Here is a 22,688-nt window from a genome sequence, read left to right as displayed (position 1 = left end):
CCGTACCCTTTTATGTAATAATGTTTACTTTGAATTTATATTAGTTCACACAAACACTCCATCCATGCTTTTGTTCTGGCCCTCCTGTCCAGTTTAAGAACCCATTGTGGCCCTCGAGTCAAAAAGTTTGCCCACCCCTGCTCTAGTTAGATAATACAATGTTAACAGATTAGATTCTTGATATCTCTTATGGCTTTGTCTAGTGGTCAGTCAGAACTTTAGTGCGAAGTCCTTGTACTGAGGGGTGACTTTCATTATTATTAGTGTAAGAAGAAGCATAGCAGGATTATGTAGAAGGTACACTGGACATCTAAAGGAGTCTAGGCTGGTGTGGGAGAATCAGGGACTCATGTTGACTCTATAGCGCATGGTTTTGTGCCTGACAAGAGAGCAGGTATGGTGAAATGTTCCAGAGGGAGAGGGAATGTAATGTGTAATGTGAGCTCTGTCGTTATTCTGATTGAAAGGAAGTGGGCAAGGAACCGAGAGGGAGAGCTACATGAGCAAGTTCAAGCTAAGGACGCTTTTCCTTTAAGACCGTGCACTGACAATAAATATAAAGCCCTCACTCACCCCCACACTCTACCTCAGGTGGGTGCTTAACAGGGTTAGTTTCTTTGCCCTGTAGGGAGAATTGTTTTTAAATAACCACACCATATAGTAATTGTATTTTCCTTTTATTTTGTTTTTAATTAGGAACTCAAGATCAGAAGTAGGCTCCCTCACTACTTTGGAAATAAGCAGCACCTCTGGCTGGCTCCCAACGATTTCATAAGAGTCATATTTTGTTAGCTGGACTAATTGTGGTTACTTTGATTCTCTCCCTGATAACTTTCGTTTTCCTCCCATGAAACATCAAGGACTTCCTGTAGGGCAAAGATGATGAGAGCAAGTGGGACGGGCTAAGACCATGAGGGGAAGCAAGCTTTGCCACCCCAAAATCTGCCTCTTTAGGATATGGGCTATTTTATAGTGGTTATTTTTCAAGAATCAAAAGACTCAGGAAAAACCTTTAAACTTCCTCCTAACTGCCTAAAAGAATTTTGGTAGAGGACCTGCTCTAGAAAGGGAGGTAATAAATACCATACATAATAAGTTTAACATGAACTAGTGTGTGATAGATAGCAGGAAGCTAGCAAGGCCCCTTTAATAAAAGTCCTCTCTGTGTCCCATCATTACAGATGGCCCAGCAAACATTGATTCACCATTATTTGCTTTTCCTTCTCCATGTGAACTGCCTTCCTGTCCTTTGAAGTTCCAAACCACAACCCCAACTTATAAGGCATAGTATGATGTGTCTTTATGGTCAGCCATACAAAATATGAATTCATTGAGAACAGTTCCAGGCTGCAGACAACTGCCTTTGAGTATTTAGCAAACTAGTTTGAGGATATATAGTATTATTCATATAATGTAACACGTGACCTCCAATAACTAGCTACTATTTATTGAGCAACTATGGAATATGCATTGTGTGTGTGTCCATTAGGATATGAACTATTTTATAATGGTTATTAGCATGCACATGCGCACGCGTGCACACACACACACAAACACACAAACACTGTTTATTTATTTATTTAATTTATTTATCACACTAGAGGCCCGGTGCATGAAATTCGTGCACGGGGGGTGTGTGTCCCTCAGCCCAGCCTGCACCCTCTCTCTAATATGGGACCCCTCAAGGGATGTCAGACTGCCCGTTTAGCAGTCGTACATCCCTCTCACAATCCGGGACCGCTGGCTCCTAACCGCTCGCCTGCCTGCCTGCCTGGTCACTCCCTAATCACTCCCCTGTCAGCCTGATCGATGCCTAACTGCTTCCCTGCTGGCCTGATCGCCCCCAACTGCCCTCCCCTGCAGGCCTGGTCCCCCCACTGCCCTCCCTTGCAGGCTTGGTCCCCCCCCCCAACTGCCCTCCCCTGCAGTCCTGGGTCCCCCCCCCAACTGTCCTCCTCCGCCAGCCTGGTCCCCCCTAACTGCCCTCCCCTGCAGGCCTAATCGCCCCCAACTGCCCTCCCCTGCAGGCCATCTTGTGTCCACATGGGGGTGGCCATCTTGTGTGTTGGAGTGATGGTCAAGTTGCATATTACTCTTTTATTAGATAGGATAAGCCTGGGAGAGGACAGCATTCTTTTTCTTCCCCTTTCTTTTAACCTATGAGGAAACTGAGGGTTAGAGAAATTAAGTGACTCCCCCAAGGTCATCTATCTAGAAATAGGAGGGGTCAGATTTTGAAGCCAGGCAGAGAGGGGTTTCAAGGCAAAAGCAGCACTAGTTCAGTTTGTATTGTATGTTAAGGACAGATATTTATATTTTTTACTGCAACCACAGGGAAGATATTTCATGTACATGATCCTCATCTTCTTTATCTGCAAAGTGGCTCCTTCTTCATTGGGTCATTGGGAGAGTGAATGAGCAAGTGCAGGCCAAGCACTGTTAAGCACATTCCTAAGCTCCCTAAGACTCCCAAGGTCAACAAGTGAATTAAAAATAAACTGACATCACTGGTAATTCCAGAGAAGGGGCTCAGGTCCGTTAAATCCCAGGATCTATGATGATTATGGACTTCACTACCTTTATTAAAACCAACCAAGCTCTGGCCGGTGTGTTCAGTGGTTAGAGCGTGGGCCCACACCAAGGGTCATGGATACTACCAGGGTTGCAAGTTTGATCCCCCAGTCCCTCAAGGCGTGTGCCGGGATGTGGTCATTTCTTTCCCCCTCTGGAAAATATGTCCTTGTGTGAGGATTAACAACCCCCCCCCCAACACACACACACACAGACACAAATACACACACACAAATACACACACCCTGAAATCCAGAGATCAGAAAATTGTGTCAATCCCATTGCTGCCAAATAGATTTACCTGGCCACACTCTTCCTTAATTCTATGGGGCTTCCCAAGGGTTTCTTATTTTTTGGCATGTGAAGGTCTGACTCAGCGCTTGGTGGACACACTGGGCTTGAAATTAGAGAACGGAGACACAAAACCGTTCAGAGAGTGGCCTTTTCCCCTGGGAAAGGCTGTCACACGCCAAGTCTCCTCCCTCCGAGAAACCCATTAACAGACGGGGTGGTGTCCAGCCCCCCTCCTCCCCCGCCGCCAATTCAGGCACCACAACCTGCTAGGCTATAAACCGAGGGCTGGGAGGGAGGGAGGGGACTTGCTAAAAATGTCAGCGGACTTCCCAGCCACTGGTGGGTCCCTAACCCGCCGGCCCCTCCCCTTTTACCTCTTCCCCTTTCCACCCCTTCCTCTTCCCACCCGGGAGCCGGGCGGGGCGGGTCCTTAAGAGCACAGCGCGCGCAACGGGTCGCCCGCGAGCACCGGCTTCCGCACCTCCTGCCTGCCACGCGCCAGGTCCGCAAGCCCCGCGCCCGCCTCCCGCCCCCCCCCCCCGCCCCCTTCGCCCTCCCTCCCCACGCTCCTCGCCCGCCGCCCCGCCTTGCGCCCCGGCCGTGCCCTCCCCGCGCGCCGGCGCCGCAGGAAGGAGCTGCGGGCTCCAGGCTAGCGGACCCGCGCCATGCCCCGCATCGATGCGGACCTCAAGCTGGACTTCAAGGATGTCCTCCTGCGACCCAAGCGCAGCAGCCTCAAGAGCCGATCAGAGGTGGGACGCTCCCAACGCCGCCTTGGGGGGTGGGCCGGCTTCTGGGTGGCGCGGGGCAGGTGGTGGAAGGAGGAGCAATGTGGCAATACCTCGCCTGCTTTTCTGGGTCTGAGGATGGCTGGGGTGCGACCTGGGCAAGGGGAAAGCCAGCTGGTTCCCTGCCAGGACCAGAGGTGTCTTCAGGGGGCCCAGCTGGGGCCTAGCCTTCCAAAGCTTCGGTTGGGTGGGCCGGGAAGTCCATGTTAGAGCTAGACCGCAGAGGAGCAAGATCAAGTGGCCCAATGAGGAAAGAGAATGGGGAGGCAGGACGGGTGCATTTAGGGGGAAAAAGACACAGTGGAGCCAGATCATAAAAGGAGAGGAGAAACAACGAAAGAGACTTGTGATTTTGACGCTGCTTCTTAGTGTAGAAAACTGCTATTGGCTTAGTGTCAGATCCAGCAGTAGAATTTCTTTAAAATATTTGAAAAACAGGGAAACTTCAGGGTTTACTCTCCGCGTTTCAGTGGCCTTGCTGGGAGGGAGGCTGGGACCCGTGCCTAGTGGCACCCTCCTTACTGGACAGCTGCCCAGTCCTAGCCAAGCGGAAAGCACTGGGGTGCGGGCGTGGGGTTGGGGGGGCAAACTGGATCAAAGCTTGAAGAACAGGTGGAGACTGGACTGGAAATAGCCTCGGTGTGGGGGTTGGGATGCCCCTACTGGTGAGGAGGAAGGTCAAACTTTGAAGGTTAAACTAGCTGCACAGAAAGGCAGAGTCCCCCAGAGTGGTGTGTGCTGGTGACCATGGCTTTGCCTGGTCTGCCGGGAGCTAGAGAAGGAGGCGAGGGAGCTAGACTGGGCCTGGAGGCTGCGGCCACAGGAGCAAACAGGAGGAGGCTGAGCCAGCATGCTGTTCCTTACACCCCAGTCCAAAGACCATAAATAAATCGGCGGGCTGCCCACCAATGCCCCAGTTCAACTGCAATGCCTGGCGCTGCCCGCCGAGGGCTTGTTTGGATTAGGGAGGCCTCCTGCTTTAGCCAAGGACCAGAACCAAGTCACCTTCTCAGTCTCAAGCGGGAGGGTTGGTGGGCTGCGGCCAGAGAGGATGGAATAGGCAGGAGAGGAACGGTTAACCCTTGTCATGCTGGCCAGTTGGGGGACTGTGCCTGTTCTTCATGTTCATTCATGTGCTAAAGAGGGGGCAGACTTTTAAAGAAGAATAAACGGTTTGCACAGCCAGCCTGGGCTTCCCCAAGTATAAGCTGTGGTCAGTACCTAAGACCAGACTAAGACGAGATGCAGGGATTCTAGGCAGGCTAATAATTTGGTGTTCTCAATAGTCTCTCAACCAGCAGTTCTCAACCTGTGGGTCGCGACCCCTTTGGCGGTCGAACGACCCTTTCACAGGGGTCGCCTAAGACCATCCTGCATATCAGATATTTACATTACAATTCATAACAGTAGCAACATTACAGTGATGAAGTAGCAACGAAAATAATTTTATGGTTGGGTCACAACATGAGGAACTGTATTTAAAGGTCCAGAAGGTTGAGAACCACTGCTCTAAATATTTGTTCAGAACTCACCTAGTAGAGAGGAACTTTTAAGAAAAATTATATTTTTGAAACAAGGATATATTGTATGTATTTTTTGAACCAGGAAACATCTTGAGAAAGTAAAACATTTAGAATTTATGTAATAGAATGAATTACTCTTTCCCAGGGAAGAGTATGACATCATATATCATTTTGTTTGATAATTTGGGCTGATTGAAACTATTAATGACCCAGCCTCTGATGGCACCTTACAAGCTACATGTAAGCATTGCAATGAGAACGCTGTGTCCTAGGGAAAGGTTTTCATATTTCCAGTTTTGTGGGAGTTTGCCAGCTCAGTGCCAGGAAACCTGAGGTAACTGGCATTGCCTTTCCAATTGGTTCCTGTAATAGTTTAGCTCCCTGTTGCCCAAGGCAGCTGCCTGGCTGGCTACCCCTCATAATCAGACTGCCTGCTTCAGTGGTGTTGAGGGATGTAGTTAGGCCTAGGTCAAGCTAGGCTTCTGATCCCCTCTCAGTGTTTCCTCAATTTGCTTGTGGATGCCTGACATTTTTTAGAGGCAGATTAAACTATTTTCATTGTCCAATCAGGTAGAAGCCAAATGTCTGCACCCTGGCAGGACTCATACCGGAATGCAAATTTGAAGCTCAATGGTAAATGACTGGTAAATGACCGGATTTTGAGCTGAATCAGAAAGCAGATTTGAGTGAAGCCAGGACAGAAAACATACCCCTGAGAGCAGAGTCTTGCCCAGAAGGGAGAGTTTTGACGGTTGACAAGATTGATCACTGCAACAGTGTTGCTAAGAGCCAGGCCTGGTGCTGATCATGGTGAGCAGGAAGTGGAGAGAAGGACAGAGTGTTCTCCCAGCCCAGAAGTTTGAGCACTTCTGCTGGGGCGTTTCCACAAGTGTCATATAAAATTGAATTTGATGTCACCTTCCAGAGGCAAAGGGTACAGGTGGGGATGACCCAGGTGGCCTTTCAGTGGTTGCACCAGCTGGGCAGTCATCTCCCAACTGGCCATCCATTCATTGCCTTTACCCACAAGACACTGTGGGCTGGGGCATTCATAGTTTTCAATCAAGCCCCTGGCACACAGAATAAAGTGCCACAGGGCTGTGTGGGGGCAGTCGAGTCATCTTTCCAGAGGAATTGACATGTTTGTTGACTAAGGCAAGACCTGGTCTTTTTGTTGTTCTTGTTAATCCTCGCGGAAGGATATTTTTTTCCCATTTATTTATTTATTTATTTATTTATTTATTTATTTATTAGAAGAAGAGAGAGAGGCGGGGACAGAGGAAAAGTGATATGAGAGACACATCCGTTGGTTGCCTCCTGCATGCACCCCGACTGTGCCTGGGCAGGGATGGATCTTGCAACCCAGGTGTTGACTGGGAATCAAACCAACAGCCCTTAGGTATGCAGGGCTGATGTTCTAATCACTGAGTCACACCAGCCAGAGCAAGACTTTGTCTTTATTGATAGATAGGGAAACTCAAATGCCCTTGATCCCCTGAGCACATAACCTCCTCGGGATCATTCCTGGCTCAGATGTCCCAACTTACTCCTTATGCTAGTAAGATATTTTCAAAAAACAAAACAAAACAAAAACTTATTAATGCAACTCGAACTTTGGAAGTCAGGTATTGAAGAGAATTTTCATCAGAAAATTGTCCACTTGTCCCAGGACAGGGAAAACAATGAGTGTGCAGTCTCTAGTGTTGTTTCTCCAGGGGTCCAGTGAGCAGAGTGCTGGTCCAGCCTGAGCAGTTCTCAGCCAGGGGGTGAGAGCAGGGCAGGTGGAGAGACTACTGGGCCAGGGGAAAAAAGTCTGGGTTGCAGTCCAAGCTCTGTCACAAATTATTTTATTGCCTTTGCCTTTGGGTCAGTTCCCCGGGGCTGCTGTGACAAAGCACCAGGCTGGGCAGTTTATGCAATAGATGTTTATTGTCTGACAGTTCTGGAGGCTGGAAGTCCCAGGTCAAGGTGTTGGCAGAGTTGGTTTCTTCTGAGGCTGTGAGGGAGCATCTGTTCCTGTCCCCTCTCTCTGGTGGTTTACAATCTTCGGTGTTCCTTGGCTTGGAGATGCCTCACCTTGATCTCTGCCTTCATCTTCACAAAGCGTTCTCCCTTTCTGTGTGTCTGTGTCCAGATTTCCCCCTTTTAAAAGAACACCAGTCATATTGGCATGGGCCTTCCTGATGGGCTCATTTTACCTTGATCATCTGCAGAGACCCTATTTCCAAATAAGGTCAGTGGGTAAGACTTCAACATCTTTTGGGGAGACACAAACCATAACAGGTTTTCTCTGTAAAATTAGAGGGTTTGACTAGACTTGTTATTCACAGATGCCTCAGAATCATCTCAGAAGACACTCTGGAAATACATATCTTGTCCCCCAAAACAAAGGTTCTGATTTATTAAGTTTGAGGCATCCCAAGCATGTGTATTTTGGACATTGTCCTAAGATGACTCTCATGTGTGCGTGGATGCTCTGGACTGGCCACGGGAACCCCTTCCATTAGTGGAGCCTGTGGTTGTCTGGTAATGTGCAGCTGCGTGTGCTTCTCCTGAGACTGGATGGTGACACTTCTAGGGATCAGAGCCCATTCGGAGGGCTGGCCTGGGGCCCACCAAGCATTACTTGAAAATGGCTGGGGGCCAAAATGATGTTATTCTTGCCCTTTGCCCAGATGTTAATTTATTCTCCCCGTCCCCCCAATCACCAAGGATATGTTTTTACTGATTTTAGAGGTAGGGGATGAGAGAAAGAGAGAGAGAGAGAGAGAGAGAGAGAGAGAGGAACATTGATGTGAGAGAGAAACATCAATTCGTTGCCTTCTCCACATGCCCTGAGTGGGGATCAAACCTGAAACCTGGGTATGTGCCCTGATTGGGAATTGACCCCACAAACTTTTGGTGTGGTGGACGACACTCCAACCTACTGAGCCCCCCGGCCAGCGCTAATTTATTTCACTTGAGCCAGTAGGACTTCAAAGGTGAAAGGTTTTTTCCCTGTGCTTAGACTTGTGATCTACATTGAGACAGATAATGAGCAAGGCAGTTAATAAGAGAATTGCTTTAATTAGTACCATCCACAGGTCGAGGCAAAAGGGCCTCCTGCCCACTCCTCACTGGACAGGGCTGTGAGCTGTGCTGTTCCTTCTGGGCCCTCTCCCAGTACTCAGGATCCTGGATTTCCCTGCCCTCGTGACTTGTTGCTGATCCCAAGGCCTGCAAGGGTCTCTTTGCCAAGTGTGTTTGCTCAAGGGCCATCCGTGCTGCTGGTAGGCTAGCCTTTAACCTCAGAGAGTGGCCACATGGCAGGTGTTTGTGGGAATGGAGGTGTGTGTGGAATGTAATGTGTGGACTGGAGTGTCCATGTCCACACAGGATTTGGGTGGAAGGCAAGGGGATGTGGCTTGCAGGCCCGGCTGGCTCCCCATGACACCAGGTCCTGGTGCTTCCCAGGTCAGTAATGAAACTGTGTTTGTGAAGGTAGAAGGATAGAGCAAGATTCATGAAACAGCTTGCTAGCTTGACTTGCAATGAGGTGTTTAGGACTGTCATTAGAGGGCCTCAGTTTGTACTGGGCCTCAGTTTCGGGCCCTCTAATGCAGGCTGACTTGAATGAAGGTATGTTTAAAGGGCTGCAGGTGGGAGAGGGGAGGTTTATTACTTTATGTTCCCTATCAAATCAGTTTAGCAGAGTGACAATTTGGAGGTGCTATATTTGGTGCATTGACCAGCTGTGGCAGATTAAATTCCAAGTTTTGTTCCTGGGAGACTGGAATTAGATATCTCTCTCAGTGAACAACTGGTCTGTTTTTGTGTGTGTGTGTGTGTTGATAAGGATGGCAAGATCATCTTATTTATCACTTTTAGAATTAAGGATTGTATAGAACCTACTGTATGGAGAAGACTAGGCATGAGGGGGAGAGTTCGTTGCCAAGGCTGACCATTCCCATGAAGAGCTCTCTTTTTGTGCACCACCCATCCATTTTGGAGTGCCTAAAAACCCATTGTGAGCAACACTGAGTGCAGGATAGCATCTCTCCCCATGCATCTTGGGAAGAGTGGAAGAGTAATTTGACACCAAGGAATTCTGATTTTTTTAAGCCCTGGAAGTCGAAATCCGAGGGCCATTAACCAACACAGAAGGTTGCAACAAATACGACCTCTTCAGTTATCTTTCAGAACCTAACTATGACTTGCTTCACTGAAGTAGAACCAAGAATCATAATGAAGAACTGGAGAAGGGATGACCTGCCCCCTGTGCCCTGGCAGTGACAGCATCTCATTTCCCCTCACTGTTGCTGTTTAAGGTCCGCGTGGACGTACTTACAGCATCGTTCACCCAGGAAGCCAGGTGGACAGGGAGTCCTGTGTGGAGAAGCAAGAGACATGAAAAAGCAAGGCGGCCTGAGATGTCCCATGGTGCTTTTTTGACATTTTGATAGCAAAGTGAAACTTGTCTCAAATGAAAAGAATAAAAGAAGGAACTAGATAAACACCGGCAGGAAATGGTTGTTGTGGGTATACTCAGGAAGGCCTGGATCCAGGGAGGTAGGCCCAGCTTATGATACACCCCTGTGTTTCTCTTGCTGGCTCTCCTCAGGGAAGTGCCTTCTTCCATCAGATCCAGCCAAGGAAACAAACTGCTTAATATTTAAAGCGGGGAATTTAATGCAAGACATCCTGACATTGCTGAGATGCCAAATGAGATATTGAGGCCCCCCAGAGGCTGTCAGCTGAGAGAAACCACTTCCAAAGCAGGGAAGATGATCTTACTAGGCCCAGGGACTGAGATGGCTCTGAAAGCGGGAACGAAGATCCTGCAGGCCTCGGCAGAGGGGTCCTGAGAGAGCTACCCTGATTACACCCAGGCTCACTCTCCCCCAGTTTCCTACCCAGTGACCCCCATTGGCTGAACCGGGCCAGAAACCAACCTGGGGAATGGAGCCTGCAGGGGGCCTCCCTGTGATGGTACCTGGCAGGAGAAGGGTGAGGAATGGGTCTGCGAGCACACAGGCCTGCAGTCTGCCCCAGAAGTGCTTTTACTCTGCTAGCTCCGGATGAGCACCTAGCACACTGCTTTTGCTGAACCTGCCATCATGGCCCAGCCCTCCTGATAGTAGTGGACTTAGTCCTCAGTGCCCTGACGCTGGAGTTGCATTGGTGGTGGAGGGCCCTCCCTCCAGCTGTTTGCGAGTCAGAGGAACAAGTGTTTATGTGCACAGATGGTTGCAGTGCACTCTCCCCAGCTCTTTGAAGGATTCTCCTAATTACAAAGCAGCTGAGAAGGCTGGAAGGTGAAGGGATCAATGGTTTGCAGCTCACTTGCAGGTGAATTTGGAATGGAAGGGGAGAAGGGCAGGAGAGCCATGCTTGGCAGGGCAGAGTGGAATGGGTTTTCTCTCAGGGGGCGCTGATTGTCCAGTGTTGGGAAGTGGGGAAAGAGAACGTGTATGTGGGGTGTAGGGCTAGGATGAACCAGGCTGGGGACAGAGGAGGCAGTGCTATGGGAGAGGCTCCTGAAAGAGAGAACTTCGGATCCGGAGGCTGGATGGATGGCAGAAAATGCAGTGTCTGCGCTGGCACTCGAGGATGATGAGGAGCCGAGTTCAGCTTTTGTACCTGGGTAATAGCCACTACTCAGTCTCCTCAGGGACTCTCCTATCTTTGGAACATCTGGCCCAGCACTAAGCGAATCCAGGGACTAAGGGACATACACTTCCTTTGTGTTCTTTCCATTTGCTTCTGATTCTAGAAAATCCCACAAAACATGCGAAGAGCAAACAGTTCTTTTTCCTTTTTGCCAATAGGTGGATCTGGAGCGGACCTTCACATTTCGAAACTCCAAGCAGACCTACTCAGGGATTCCCATCATTGTGGCCAACATGGACACTGTGGGGACATTTGAGATGGCAGCGGTGATGTCACAGGTAGGGCGGTGGGCTTTTTCCCTCGGCTGTTCACACTGGACCGCTTGTCAGGAGCCCATCCTGGTCTTGTTCAGACACAGGGAAGATAAGAAAAGGGAGGCACTTGGATCCTTGGCTGGGACTGAACTATTTAGTTCTGAGTCTGATCCTTGTGGGAGGCACTTCTTTTCTTCCCTGCTTTTCAATTAGAAAAAATGGGTGGAGTCTGGACTTTGCAGTCGGTGAGATGGCTGAGAGCCACATTCATTGCTTCCCTGAAGATGCCCGTGATAGTTTTGGAAATTAGAGCTACAGAAAGAAGGTGGACATTGTGCCATATTGTGAAGTTAGTTGAGTGCCATATTATGGAAGAGGGAGAGTGCCTTCAAATGAAGACGCAACTGCTTCGTATGCAGTCTGTGCTATAGCATTTGTTACATCGTGTAGAAAACACTCATTGAGCACTTTACTTGCCAAACACTGGGTATGATGATATAATGTTGTCACAGCTTCACCAGGTAGGTTCCTTTTACAGATGAGGAAACTGAGGCATAGAGGGAGAGGAGGGATAATTTGGCCCAGGGTGTTCAGCCAAGTAGAGACAAATTCAAGATGCAAACCCAGACTGACTCCAGAATAAGGGATTTGCCTGTCAATTTACACTGACAGATCACAGTGCAAGCGCAAGGTCCCCCTTTACCAGTTACCAGTCTAATGTCCTGTAAATGGAGTAGCTGGTATCCTGGCCTTGGGAAAAGTAAAGGAAAAGCTTTCTGTGGCCAGGACCTGTGTCTCACGCAGCTGTGTCTCAGGTGCAAGGCACTCTGTTCATCCGAGATGCAGACATCCACTTGTAATGTGCACAGGGTGTGCGCATCTATTTCCCCTGATAATCTTGCCAAGTGAAAAAAATCAATCCAATTAGTTGAAAGAGCTTCTGGCTGTGGGCAGCAAGTCTAACCTCAGGGGGTGCTGGGAGTCCTTATTAGCCAGTGATTAGCAGGGAGAGCTTCAAACAAATTATGAGCTCAAAGCATGGCGTAGGAGGTGGTCTGTCTGACTCCACGATCTGTCAGTTGTATTATCTGTCAGCCCTCAGTCCCCACTGAGCTTTGGGCCAGAGGCTAATAAATTAATTGCTAAAGGAATTTGTGTTTTTTTCCCTCCCCATCTGTTCCTTGCTCTTGCTCTGTGATCTGCCATTGCTACTAATGAATTATGTATTCGTGTAAAAGTGGGTGGAATCAGGGAGCAATAAATAGCCCTGGTTAATTCACATACCAGTTTATTACTCTGTGAAAAACATACACCTTCTTATGCTCTTCCCATTTTCACGGGAAAGCCTCCCCGTTAATGAGACAGAATACACTGAAATAGCTGCCCATGCGTGGGTACTATGCAGTTTCTATTTCTGGGATCCATTGAGTTAGTGCAAGTGGACGAAGTCATGGAATTTTAGGATGGGAAACTGTGGACGGAGAAAAGCACCAGAGAAGTGATGAGAGAGGCCCTGGTCTAGGGGAAGGACCCTGAGCTCCGCAGTCAGATTTGAGTTTGATTCTGCCTTTGCCCCTTACTGGCCAAGCAATTGTGAAATTTCTTACATTTAAACTTCTTAAGCTCTTTTCTGCCCACAAAGCTAATATTAGTGTACAAAATTGTGAGAAGTAAATGAAATAATGTATGCAAACTGCTTGCACAAGATAGGTACTCAATAAATGCCAGGTTGATAGTCATAGACTTCCTATTATAATTTATATAATTTCCTTCCTTAGGGATACCCACTGCCTGATGGGTTTAGATTTTAGCAAGAAATGCTTAGGTTGTGACCACAAGGAAAAGCTTTCAGGTATAAGCTGAGGTTCTCTCAGGTTGGCTAAGCAGAATTGGCCTTAAGGAGGCCCTTCTTATGGGCAGGGGACCTGCTCTTGGCCTAATGCAGGTGGTCAGCGGGACAGGGCTTAGAACTCTCCCTCTTCCCTCCCCTTCCTCCTGGCAGAGCCTCTTAAATACTGATTGTGGTATTTTCTGATGAGATTAGAATGGAAAAATCCTTTTGTGATTTCACTGGCTTCACCTTTGTCTGTTTTTGGCTCCTAGGAGCATATTCAAAGCTAATTAAACATGACTGGCAGGAACCTCCGATGCTTTTGTATGGTTGGCTCACCCCCGCCTCTCCGCCTTACAGAGGAAGGAGGCTCACTTGACATTTCATCCTAACTGTGCTTTTTGTTTCCTAGCACTCTATGTTTACAGCAATTCACAAGCATTACACCCTGGACGACTGGAAGCTCTTTGCCACTGATCACCCAGAATGCCTGCAGGTATTTGTTGCAAAGGGTAGAAAATCTTTGGGGTTGTCCAAAGGATTTGAATCAGCGGCGGATAGACACACACACACACACACACACACACACACACACACACACCTGAGAGAGACCTGGGTAACCGCAGTAGTGGTGCTCCAGCCCTTCGTTGTTGCCAGGGATTTGCCAAGGAAATCTGTTCTGTATCCTGTTTTGAAAGTATTAGGATTTACTTGCAAGGAGTATCTGTGTTTTTCTCTTGAAAGGTGAAGTGTTCTGGTATAAGGGCTTGGGGAAGACCTCTGCTTCCTGCCCGGGGTAGATCCAATCCAAACATTCCTTCTGGGTGTAGGAAAACTTTCTAATTGTAGCAGATTGTTTTGGTGTTGAATAAACAGTATGCCTGCTAGGAGGGCTATAATTAAAAGACAGAGAGTAACTAGTGTTGGCGTGGATGTGAAGAGATTGGAACCCTCCTGTATTGCTGGTGGGAATGTAAAATGGTGCCATTGCTTTGGAAAAAAGTTTGGCAGTTCCTCAAAAAAGTTAAATTATAAGAGTTACCATATGACTCAGCAATTCCAGTCTTAGTTATAGGCCTGAGAGAAATAAAAAAAAAATGTCCACACCAAAACATATACAGAGATGTGCATAGCAGCACTGTTCATAATAGCCAAAAGGTAGAAGCTAGCCAGATATCCATCAACTAACTGATGAATGAAAACTGATATATCCACACAATGGAATGTTATTCAACTATAAAAAGTACTGACACATCTACAGCTGGATGAGCCTTGAAAACACTTTGCTAAGTGAAAAAGCCAGATACAAAAGGCCACATATGTGATTGTTTACATGAACCATCAAGAAGGCAAACCTCTAGAGACAGAAAGTAGATTAATGGTTGCTTGAGGGATGGGAGGGTTGGAGGGCGAGGCCTAAAAGGAGTGAGAGTTGTACCATTGATTATGATGGTGGTTGCACTGCTCTGAATGTACTAAAAACCATTGAACTGTGGTCTTTAAATGGGTGAATTGGATGGTATGTGATTTTTATCTCAATAAAGCTGTTATTATTTTTTAAGGGCAATTTGAAAATAACAAAAAGCCCCACTCTGATGTGCCTGAGTTCCCTCCTGGCACATGGTTGGTTCGGAGCCAGGGCCAGCAGAGCACCGCCTTGGAGACACTCTCCTCTGATCAGATTACCGTGATTGCAAAATGACTTCACAGTGGGGGGCGTTTGAGGTTGCGCTGGCTTTTTTTTTTTTTTTTTTGCTATGTTTTCATTATGTGTGGATTTTGATTAGTGAGAAGGTGGTTTTGGAGATAAAATTATTCTGGCTCAATAGCAAATCCTTCCTTTTTGACATATTGTGTTCAGAAGAACTATACTTGTTTCACCTTCTTTCTCCCTCTTCTCTGTTGGAAGTCGGGAAGGCAATGACTTTGGGGCCATGTGTGGTTGATTGGAACCTTGGCTTTCATGAAGGAGTGAGGTCATTTTACCTATTACCCAGTCCCCACCAAACTAAAGGCTGATTTTTCTGAAAAGGGAAAAGGTTAAAAACAGCAGCACTGGGAGAGATGGAAATGGAGGGGAAAATAAAAAAGCTCTCGTGGGAGGGAAAAGATGTGTGGGTTGTGCCGCCTGGTCACACTGCCAACAGGAGTGAAAAGAGAGTAAACCCAGGAAATGAGTCAGCATGAATCCTGTTACAGTTCTCTTACAACCACTGGGCTGTAGCTACATCGTTGTGATTTTTTGGAGGGAATAACAAGGATATTAATATATGTCCCTCCTCTGTGGTTTATGGACTAGAGATAACAAATTAAAATATTCTTATAAAGGTGAGATGCCAACTCTGGGCACAGTCCCATGGCTTAGTTTCACTGAGGCATAAATTACTAAACACAGAGGTCTTTTCCCAAAGAGCATCTTTCCGAGGAGCCGGTGGATGAGTTGGAAGGTGCTGGTGCTGTGGGGTTTGGGGAGGGGGTGCGGTGGCTTCAGATGTAAGCACATCCAAGTGCAGTTGGGGAATGATGCTTTCAGGCTCCTTTGTTCTTGGCCCTTTTAATAGGAACACTGAGATTTGCAGCTCTCTGGGTTACGATCTGCATGTTGTGTTAATATTGTATTGGGAGTAAAAATGAAAATAGAAAAGGGTTTTAGACACCTTTCCCTCCCTCCTCCTGAGCCCCAGAGCGAGATGCTGGGGGTGATGGCCACAGTGTGGGCGTCAGGAGGCCCGAGTTGACTGGCCTCCCCATCATTCTTCCTGCCTCTCCTCTCCGCCAGAAGGAGGAGAATTCGCACCAATGGTTCCACGATTCAGAGTCCCACATAGAGAGCCAAGGACACGTGAACAAACGCCACAGACAAGGTTTCCTGGCTACGTAAAACACTGTTGGCTAGAACCGTTCGTGGCTGAGGGCCAGGGCCAAGGATACATGCAGTTTAATGGTGGGAAAGAGCAGGGGCAGAGTTTAGATGACGTGAGGAAGGGATTCCTTCACCTCTGCTGCTGCCTGGTTCTCCAGCAGGGCCACTCTGTGCAGGTTCGATCAGGGTAACTGACCTCCAAGGGTCACTGTACTGTCCCAGAACAGGTGAGTGGTTGGAGGCAGGGTCTGGCTTCTGAAGGCTTCTCACTGTCCGTGTCTCGCCCCTCTTGGTTTCTGTTCGGTACAGCACGTAGCCGTGAGCTCCGGCAGTGGGAAGCATGACCTGGAAAAGATGAGCAGCATCCTGGAAGCTGTGCCACAGGTTAAGTTTATTTGCCTGGATGTGGCCAATGGCTATTCCGAGCACTTTGTGGAATTCGTGAAACTCGTCCGTGCCAGATTTCCAGAGCACACCATTATGGTAGGTACGGTGGAACCTTCCGGAGCTGGGGAAGCAGGGAGGGGTGCCCGGTGCGTCAGGGGAGCTAGATGCTCTGCAGAGCTTTCGGTGCCTTCTCATTGGAAGACTGGTTGAAAACCCCCGGGCACAATGGAAGCTATGGAAGATCTGAAACCTGGCTCTCCTCTGTGAAAAGTGCAGTCCAGGCCAGCAGCGTGGGGTGTGGCTCCTTACCTCTGCTTAATATCGTCACATGTTTCTTACCCTGTGACACCTTTAAACAAAGGTCTGTGTCACCTTAACAAAGAACAATTTGTTTTTTTTCAAATTATAAGGACATGTTTATTTAGAAAGTGACAGAGGTAGTAGAAGTGAGCCAGCTGGGCTGCGTAGGCTCAGGAAACAAGTTACAGAGGCAGAAGAAGGGCGCCTAGGAGCTGAGAGAGAGAAAGGCAGAGGTCACCACGTGCCTGGGGGAGATGAAGGGGAGGGAGGGAGAGCCAAAGAGCACATTCTTACGAATGAAAAACCCACTGTAACGGCTTCAGTGTAACCTGCTTCTGCCAGCTGCGCCCACCCCTCCTTACAGTAGCAGGCTCTCCTGTGAGAGCTGAGTCCACAGTAGGAACATTTCACAGTTGTCAGCTGTTACTTGTAAATCATTTGGTGTGTTGTTTTATCTAGGATCTTTATTCTTGACCTTTCCTACCTTTTTTGTAATTTCCTAACCATCAGTACCTTCATTACTTAGAATATGTATTTGTTATTGCTGGGAAGTGTGGATTTTCAGGAAAAGGAACTAGAAACTCTAAAGTTAAATTTGGGCTTTTGGGAAATCTATATTGTAGTTACGTGTGTCTTTACTGGTCTTAATTAACATGGCAATTATAGCTTGGCCACTAGATGAGCTACCTAAATCTCTTTTTTAAATCCTGTGTTCCTCACATTTGATCATTGTATTGAAGTTGGGAGACAGGAGTTATTTCTATTGGTGGAGTTAACTCTTCTGTTAAGAATTTCCAAGGATTTTTAAGATAAGTATTTTTATGCTTTCCAATCACATGAGAAGAAAGGATCAAGAATTGTCCCAAAGTCAACCAGCTGTATGGAGTCACAAGCTGGGTGGGAAACAACAAGATTCATTTTACCTTCCGTAAAAGTGCTACCAATGTCGTTGTTTTTTTTTTTTTTTGATAAGAGTAATAGCATTTATTGAGTGCCTACTGTGTTCCAGAAGGTTTACATCTTTTCCCCCACTCCTTCTTCACGTCTTTGTAAAGAGTAAAAACTGTTGTCCCAAACTTACCACAGATGAGGAATTCTCATGCAAGGATATGTTTATTGAATTTTAGAGAGAGGAAGGGGGAAGAGAGAGAGAAATATCATGAACCCAAAACCTGGGTATATACCCTGACCAGGAATCGAACCCACAGCCTTTTGGTGTAGGAGATGATGCTCCAACCAACTGAGCCACCTGGCCAGTGCCAGATGAGGAATGTTAAGCTCTTATTTCATTTTTTTAAAATATATTTTTTATTGATTTCAGAGAGGAAGGAAGAGGGAGGGAGAGAAACATCAATGATGAGAGAGAATCATTGACTGGCTGCTTCCTGCACGCCCCCTACTGGATATCGAGCCCACAATCCAAGCGTGTGCCCTTGACTGGAATAGAACCTGGGACCCTTCAATCTGCAGGCCGGCGCTCTATCCACTGAGCCAAACCAGCCAGGGCTTATTTCATTCTTATACTTTGGGATTTTCACAAGGTCACAGCAACATTAAGCAGCAAAGCTGGGATTTGAAGCCAGGTTGTTCTGAATGCGACACCCATGGTCTACCCTTGAGGCTGCTTAATGTGCCCATCCTCGTTAACTTTAGTGATGAGGCTCCTTTCTTCCATTAGGGGCGCAGTGGTCGGCAAACTGTGGCTTGGCAAACCGCGGCTTGCGAGCCACATGCGGCTCTTTGGCCCCTTGAGTATAGCTCTTCCACAAAATACCGACTTCTGTGCATGGGCCACGAAGTTTCAATCACACTGTACGTGTGCGCCACACATGGTATTTTGTGGAAGAGCCACACTCAAGGGGCCAAAGAGCCGCATGTGGCTCACGAGCCACAGTTTGCTGACCACAGCACTAGGCCATGTGCATGTGACCAATTTCCTGCTCCCTGTTCTAACGAGGTTGACCTTGTATGTTTGCACTGGAGGGTGACCCTGTATCATGACCCAAGGATAGGAGGTCAGGGGCCTCAACTGGCTCTTTTACCCCCAACCATCTGTGGTAACTGTTTCTTAGGAAGAGAAAATGGAAAGCTGGACTCCAGGGAGGGCAGACGCCCTGCCCCAGCTAGACCTGAGAGCCCTCATCAGCATTTCGTATTAAACAAAAGTTCTGTGAAACAACAGCGGGGTGGTAGAAAGAGAATGGCACATATTTGTTGACTAGGAGAGGAGTCTTTTGTTTTTTCTTCTGGAGAATGAGGAATAAGGCAGGCCCAGGTGGCTGCTGACATTCTTATCTGAGGTGGTGGATCTGATCTTTCCAGAGATTTCCAGATTTCCATTTCACCTCTAGTGTTTTTGTTGATTTTTCATCCTCACCTGAGGGGTGTGTATGTATATATATATATATTTGTTTATTTAAAGAGAGGAAGAGAGAGAGAGAGAGAGAGAGAGAGAGAGAGAGAGAGAACCTAGGTATGTGTCCTGACCAGAAATCAAACCCACACCTTTTGGGTATATGGGACAACCTGGCCAGGGCTCCTGAAGGGTTTTAATGGCCCTGTAGATACAAGGGACTAAGAAACTTGGGAAGTTATGCTTTATGTCTACTGGGTTTGGGTATAAGTGTTAGCTATGAATGTTTAGGAATCAGAAATTTCATCAATTTAATGAGTCAACCTAGTGGCTTCAGTTCTTTTTTTTTTTTTTTTTTTAGTAATTCTTGTATTAAATAGTGAGCTATGACCTACATATGGAAAAGTGCATAACATATGGAGGTTTCATAGTCATAAAGTAGCAGTCCTTCAGTTGTTTCCCTTAGTATAATACCCTCTAGGTTCATCCATACGCTAAAATTCATATGGACCTACAAAAGATCACAAATGATCATACCTTGAGGCAGAAGAACAAGAGTGGAGGTGTCATACTCTCCAGGTCTCTGGGCTTCAGAAAACCAAGTACACCTTTTTAATATGAATCAAGCAGGCTAATGATCAGTAGCAGCTATCTGCAAACTGGCAGGTAGGTGGTAATAATATAATTAAAATGTATAATTAAAATTCATTGTTGAATGGTGTTTGTTTATTCAGTGTTATAAATAGCCACCCCAAAAATCCAAGAGGGAAAAAATATACTTCAAGTGCAAAAGGTCTATAGCATTGAAGGAAAAAAAATCACCTTTTTTCTTCCTTTCCCTTTTATAAACTTCATAATTTAAAAAGTAATGAGGTTTGAAAGAAAGGGAATATGGCTATCGGTACATGTATATAAAAAATAACAATTGGTGTACTCACAGGGCCAGCTATGTCCTACAAATTCATTACCAGAAAATTCCTTGAACGTACATATCTGTGCATGTTACTCCTCATAGCAATGATCTACAATTTCAATGTCTGCACTTTTAGTACAGTCAATACATTTGCTGATGCAAAATAGTCACTTCTGTCAGCAATGCCAAAGACAGTGTTATTTAATAAGTACCGCCCTGGCAGGAATGGGTCAGTGGGTAGAGCATCAGCCTCTAGACTGAAGAGTCCTGAGTTCGATTCAGCCAAGGGCACATGCCTGGTTTGCGGGCTCCCTAGTGGGGGCCGTGCAGGAGGCAGCCGATCAATGATTCTCTTTCATGATTGATGTTTCTATCTCTCTCTCCCTCACCCTTCCTCTCTGAAATCAATAAAAAGATTGAAAAAATAAAAGTACCTATCAAAAACGTGTGGATAGTACAAGCATGAACTAAGATGCTCGAGAACGGAAACCAACACCAGTTCTCTCACTGACCACACTGATGTGTTTCAGGGCCTGTTTGTAAAAAGCACTGCGACTAGAGTTTAGGATCAGTGTGCATAAACGTTAAGGACCAGTAGCCAATAACAAAGGTCTAATAATTCCTTACCTATAGGTATTCTAGCCACTTTTCCAAATGCAACTGATTTTCCTTAAGAAAAATAAGTCAATTAATTCATGTATTTCATACTGCATTCTTTTAAATGAAAATAAACAACTTATTTAACTGCTTATTTTAGCACCGAGATGAGTGTCATGCAGTTTTGTAAAAATGTAGTTATTTAAATTGTGAATAGGTTGGAATCAGTCTTAATGCAAAAGTTTTCCAGTTAATTTATTTTGGGTGAAGGTTGGTGTGTGTGTGTGTGTGTGTGTGTGTGTGTGTGTGTGTGTTGGGGGGGTCAGGGGGGCTTTGTGTTAGCAGGCCTGACTCTTCTTCCCTCACTAGGTTATAAGGCAGAAATCTCCATTCAGGGTCTGCCTTTAGTCATTTCACTCCTGTCTTGTAGAATTCAGAAGGCTGAATGTTTTTGACCCCACTTTACTTCTTATTAAAAAAAAAAAAAACAAAATTCAAAAAAGAGAGAAAAGAAACCCATTGGAGCCCCCACCCAGAGCTTCCCATTTGCATGCTCCGGACAGTTGGCCATGAGTTGTAGCTCCCAGCTGGCCCCACTGAGAGCTGAGCAAGCTGCCTGTGTCCCACCCATCAGGCAAGCACCAGGGACAGAGGGCAGTGCAGGGAGAGGCCGGGCTGGGAGGACAAGGAAAAGGGGGTTGTTGCCAGTGCGGAGCCTGCAGGTTGCTCTGGGGGATGAGTCTGGGAGGGGGCGATGGGTGCTGAGTTCCCACGGCCCTCTGGGCAGCCACCAACAGCAAGTGCCTCTCCAGCGCCTGCTGGCTGGCCCAGGTTGTGCTCTTGGTGTTCTTGTTGGTTTCCCCAGCAATGACCAGGAGACTTTGGCAAGGTGGGTGTTTATTCCTCAGCCATTCTTCGCCTGCGCTGACCCCTGAAATCTGTGATTCATTTGGAAACCCCCAATGCTCTTAGCGTCCCCAGTTCTTGGAAACAGCTTCTCTTACAGCTTTGGCGGCATTGTGAGGATGCAATACCGTTTGTCCAGTGCTCTGGACTGAAAGGAATAGAATAGGGGCGCTGAGTGTTACGATTGTTACAGTGCAGGGAGCAGAAAGGGTGCTCAGAAATGCCCTTGGCAGAGGCTGGCATTCCAGGGTCTGCGTCGGGAGCGAGGGCTTGTTGCTCCCTTTGCCCAGTGTGCCCTGGGTTTTCATGTACAGCATTTTCTCTTGCCTTTCACCTCGGGTGGGCGAGCCTTGCCACATGTAAGGAGGAGGAAGCAGGGAAGTTCACAGAATATCTTTGGCAGAAAAGGGTCCCCTAGGGGGCTGGCTGTTAGAAGAGTGTAACAAGTGGGTAGATTCTAGGTGCTGTGGGAAAAGACACTGGCATGGGGGAGACACTTTTTTCTTAATAATAACAAGTCTTTGAGTAAGAGTAATAGCACCTATCCTATATAATAAAAGCCTAATATGCAAATTGTCCTCTCTGGTGGTCAGTTTGACCAGGAGTTCGACAGTGAGTTCGACCGCTCGCTGTGACATGCGCTGACCACCAGGAGGTGGCGCAGAACATAGTTGGCGGCAGTGGAGGTGCTGCCGGCCCCGATGGGCCCCGATGAGAGTGGAACCGCAGTGGGATGGTGGAGCAGGTGAGCGGGCGGCGCCAGGTCAAGGCAGGTGCGAGCAGGGTGGGGGCGGGAGCTGGGGCCCGATCTCCGCAGGCCACCCTGAGGGACCCCACCCATGCACGAATTTGTGCACTGGGCCTCTAGTCCTATATAATAGAAGCCTAATATGCAAATTGTCCCCTCAACTGGGAGTTTGACCAGGAGTTCGACCGGGGGGCAGGGCCGGGCCGGCCGGGCAACTGCCCATAGCTCCTCCTCCTGGTCTGCCCCACCCCAGCCAGTGGTGGCGGCAGGCGCTGGGGGAAGGGAGGCCCAGGCTGGCAGCCATTAGGGACCCTACCCATGCATGAATTTCATGCACTGGGCCTCTAGTATTTAATAATGTGAAACTTAGTCTAAGGTCAAGGAGCTTTCCAAGAATCACAGAGCCTGGAGTTTGGAGCCAGGCAGCCTGTTCCAGGCCCTGTGATCTTTTCCTTACACCACACTGCAGCCAGCCTGTCTGCCCACACAGGCTGGGTGGGACACTGAGGTCCCCGAATTGGGTCTGAGAGATGCTTTTGGGCTGGTTGCTCTTTCTGACCTGGTCCTATGAAGAAGAAGGTCTGTGACAACTAAGCTGTTCAGATTAGACCAGGCACCCAGCTCAGCACCCTGGGGAATGCCAGGTCAGCCACTGTTGGCTGGTCCCATAGGCAAATCCAGCGTGCAGCTGTGCGCTGACCCCTGCCTGAC

At 47.6% G+C, this 22,688-nt stretch overlaps 1 protein-coding gene across 2 annotated transcripts in view; it reads left to right on the top strand.

Moving 5' to 3' along the window:
- Window positions 1–3,412: 3,412 nt before the first annotated feature.
- GMPR (guanosine monophosphate reductase) overlaps window positions 3,413–22,688 on the top strand; it is a 42,707-nt gene continuing 23,431 nt past the window's right edge. Inside the window, exons 1-4 of one of the 2 annotated variants that reach the window (XM_036349302.1) lie at window positions 3,413–3,617; window positions 10,984–11,103; window positions 13,323–13,406; window positions 16,083–16,256. In XM_036349302.1, the coding sequence (XP_036205195.1) occupies window positions 3,531–3,617; window positions 10,984–11,103; window positions 13,323–13,406; window positions 16,083–16,256 (465 nt within the window). In that variant the 5' untranslated portion in view covers window positions 3,413–3,530. The remainder of the gene's footprint in view (window positions 3,618–10,983; window positions 11,104–13,322; window positions 13,407–16,082; window positions 16,257–22,688) is intronic. The other variant, XM_036349300.1, reaches the window with a different exon arrangement.

Source organism: Myotis myotis, unplaced genomic scaffold, assembly GCF_014108235.1.
Source record: "Myotis myotis isolate mMyoMyo1 unplaced genomic scaffold, mMyoMyo1.p scaffold_m19_p_2, whole genome shotgun sequence".
Taxonomy (NCBI): domain Eukaryota; kingdom Metazoa; phylum Chordata; class Mammalia; order Chiroptera; family Vespertilionidae; genus Myotis; species Myotis myotis.
This window is presented reverse-complemented; position numbering and strand designations above follow the sequence as displayed.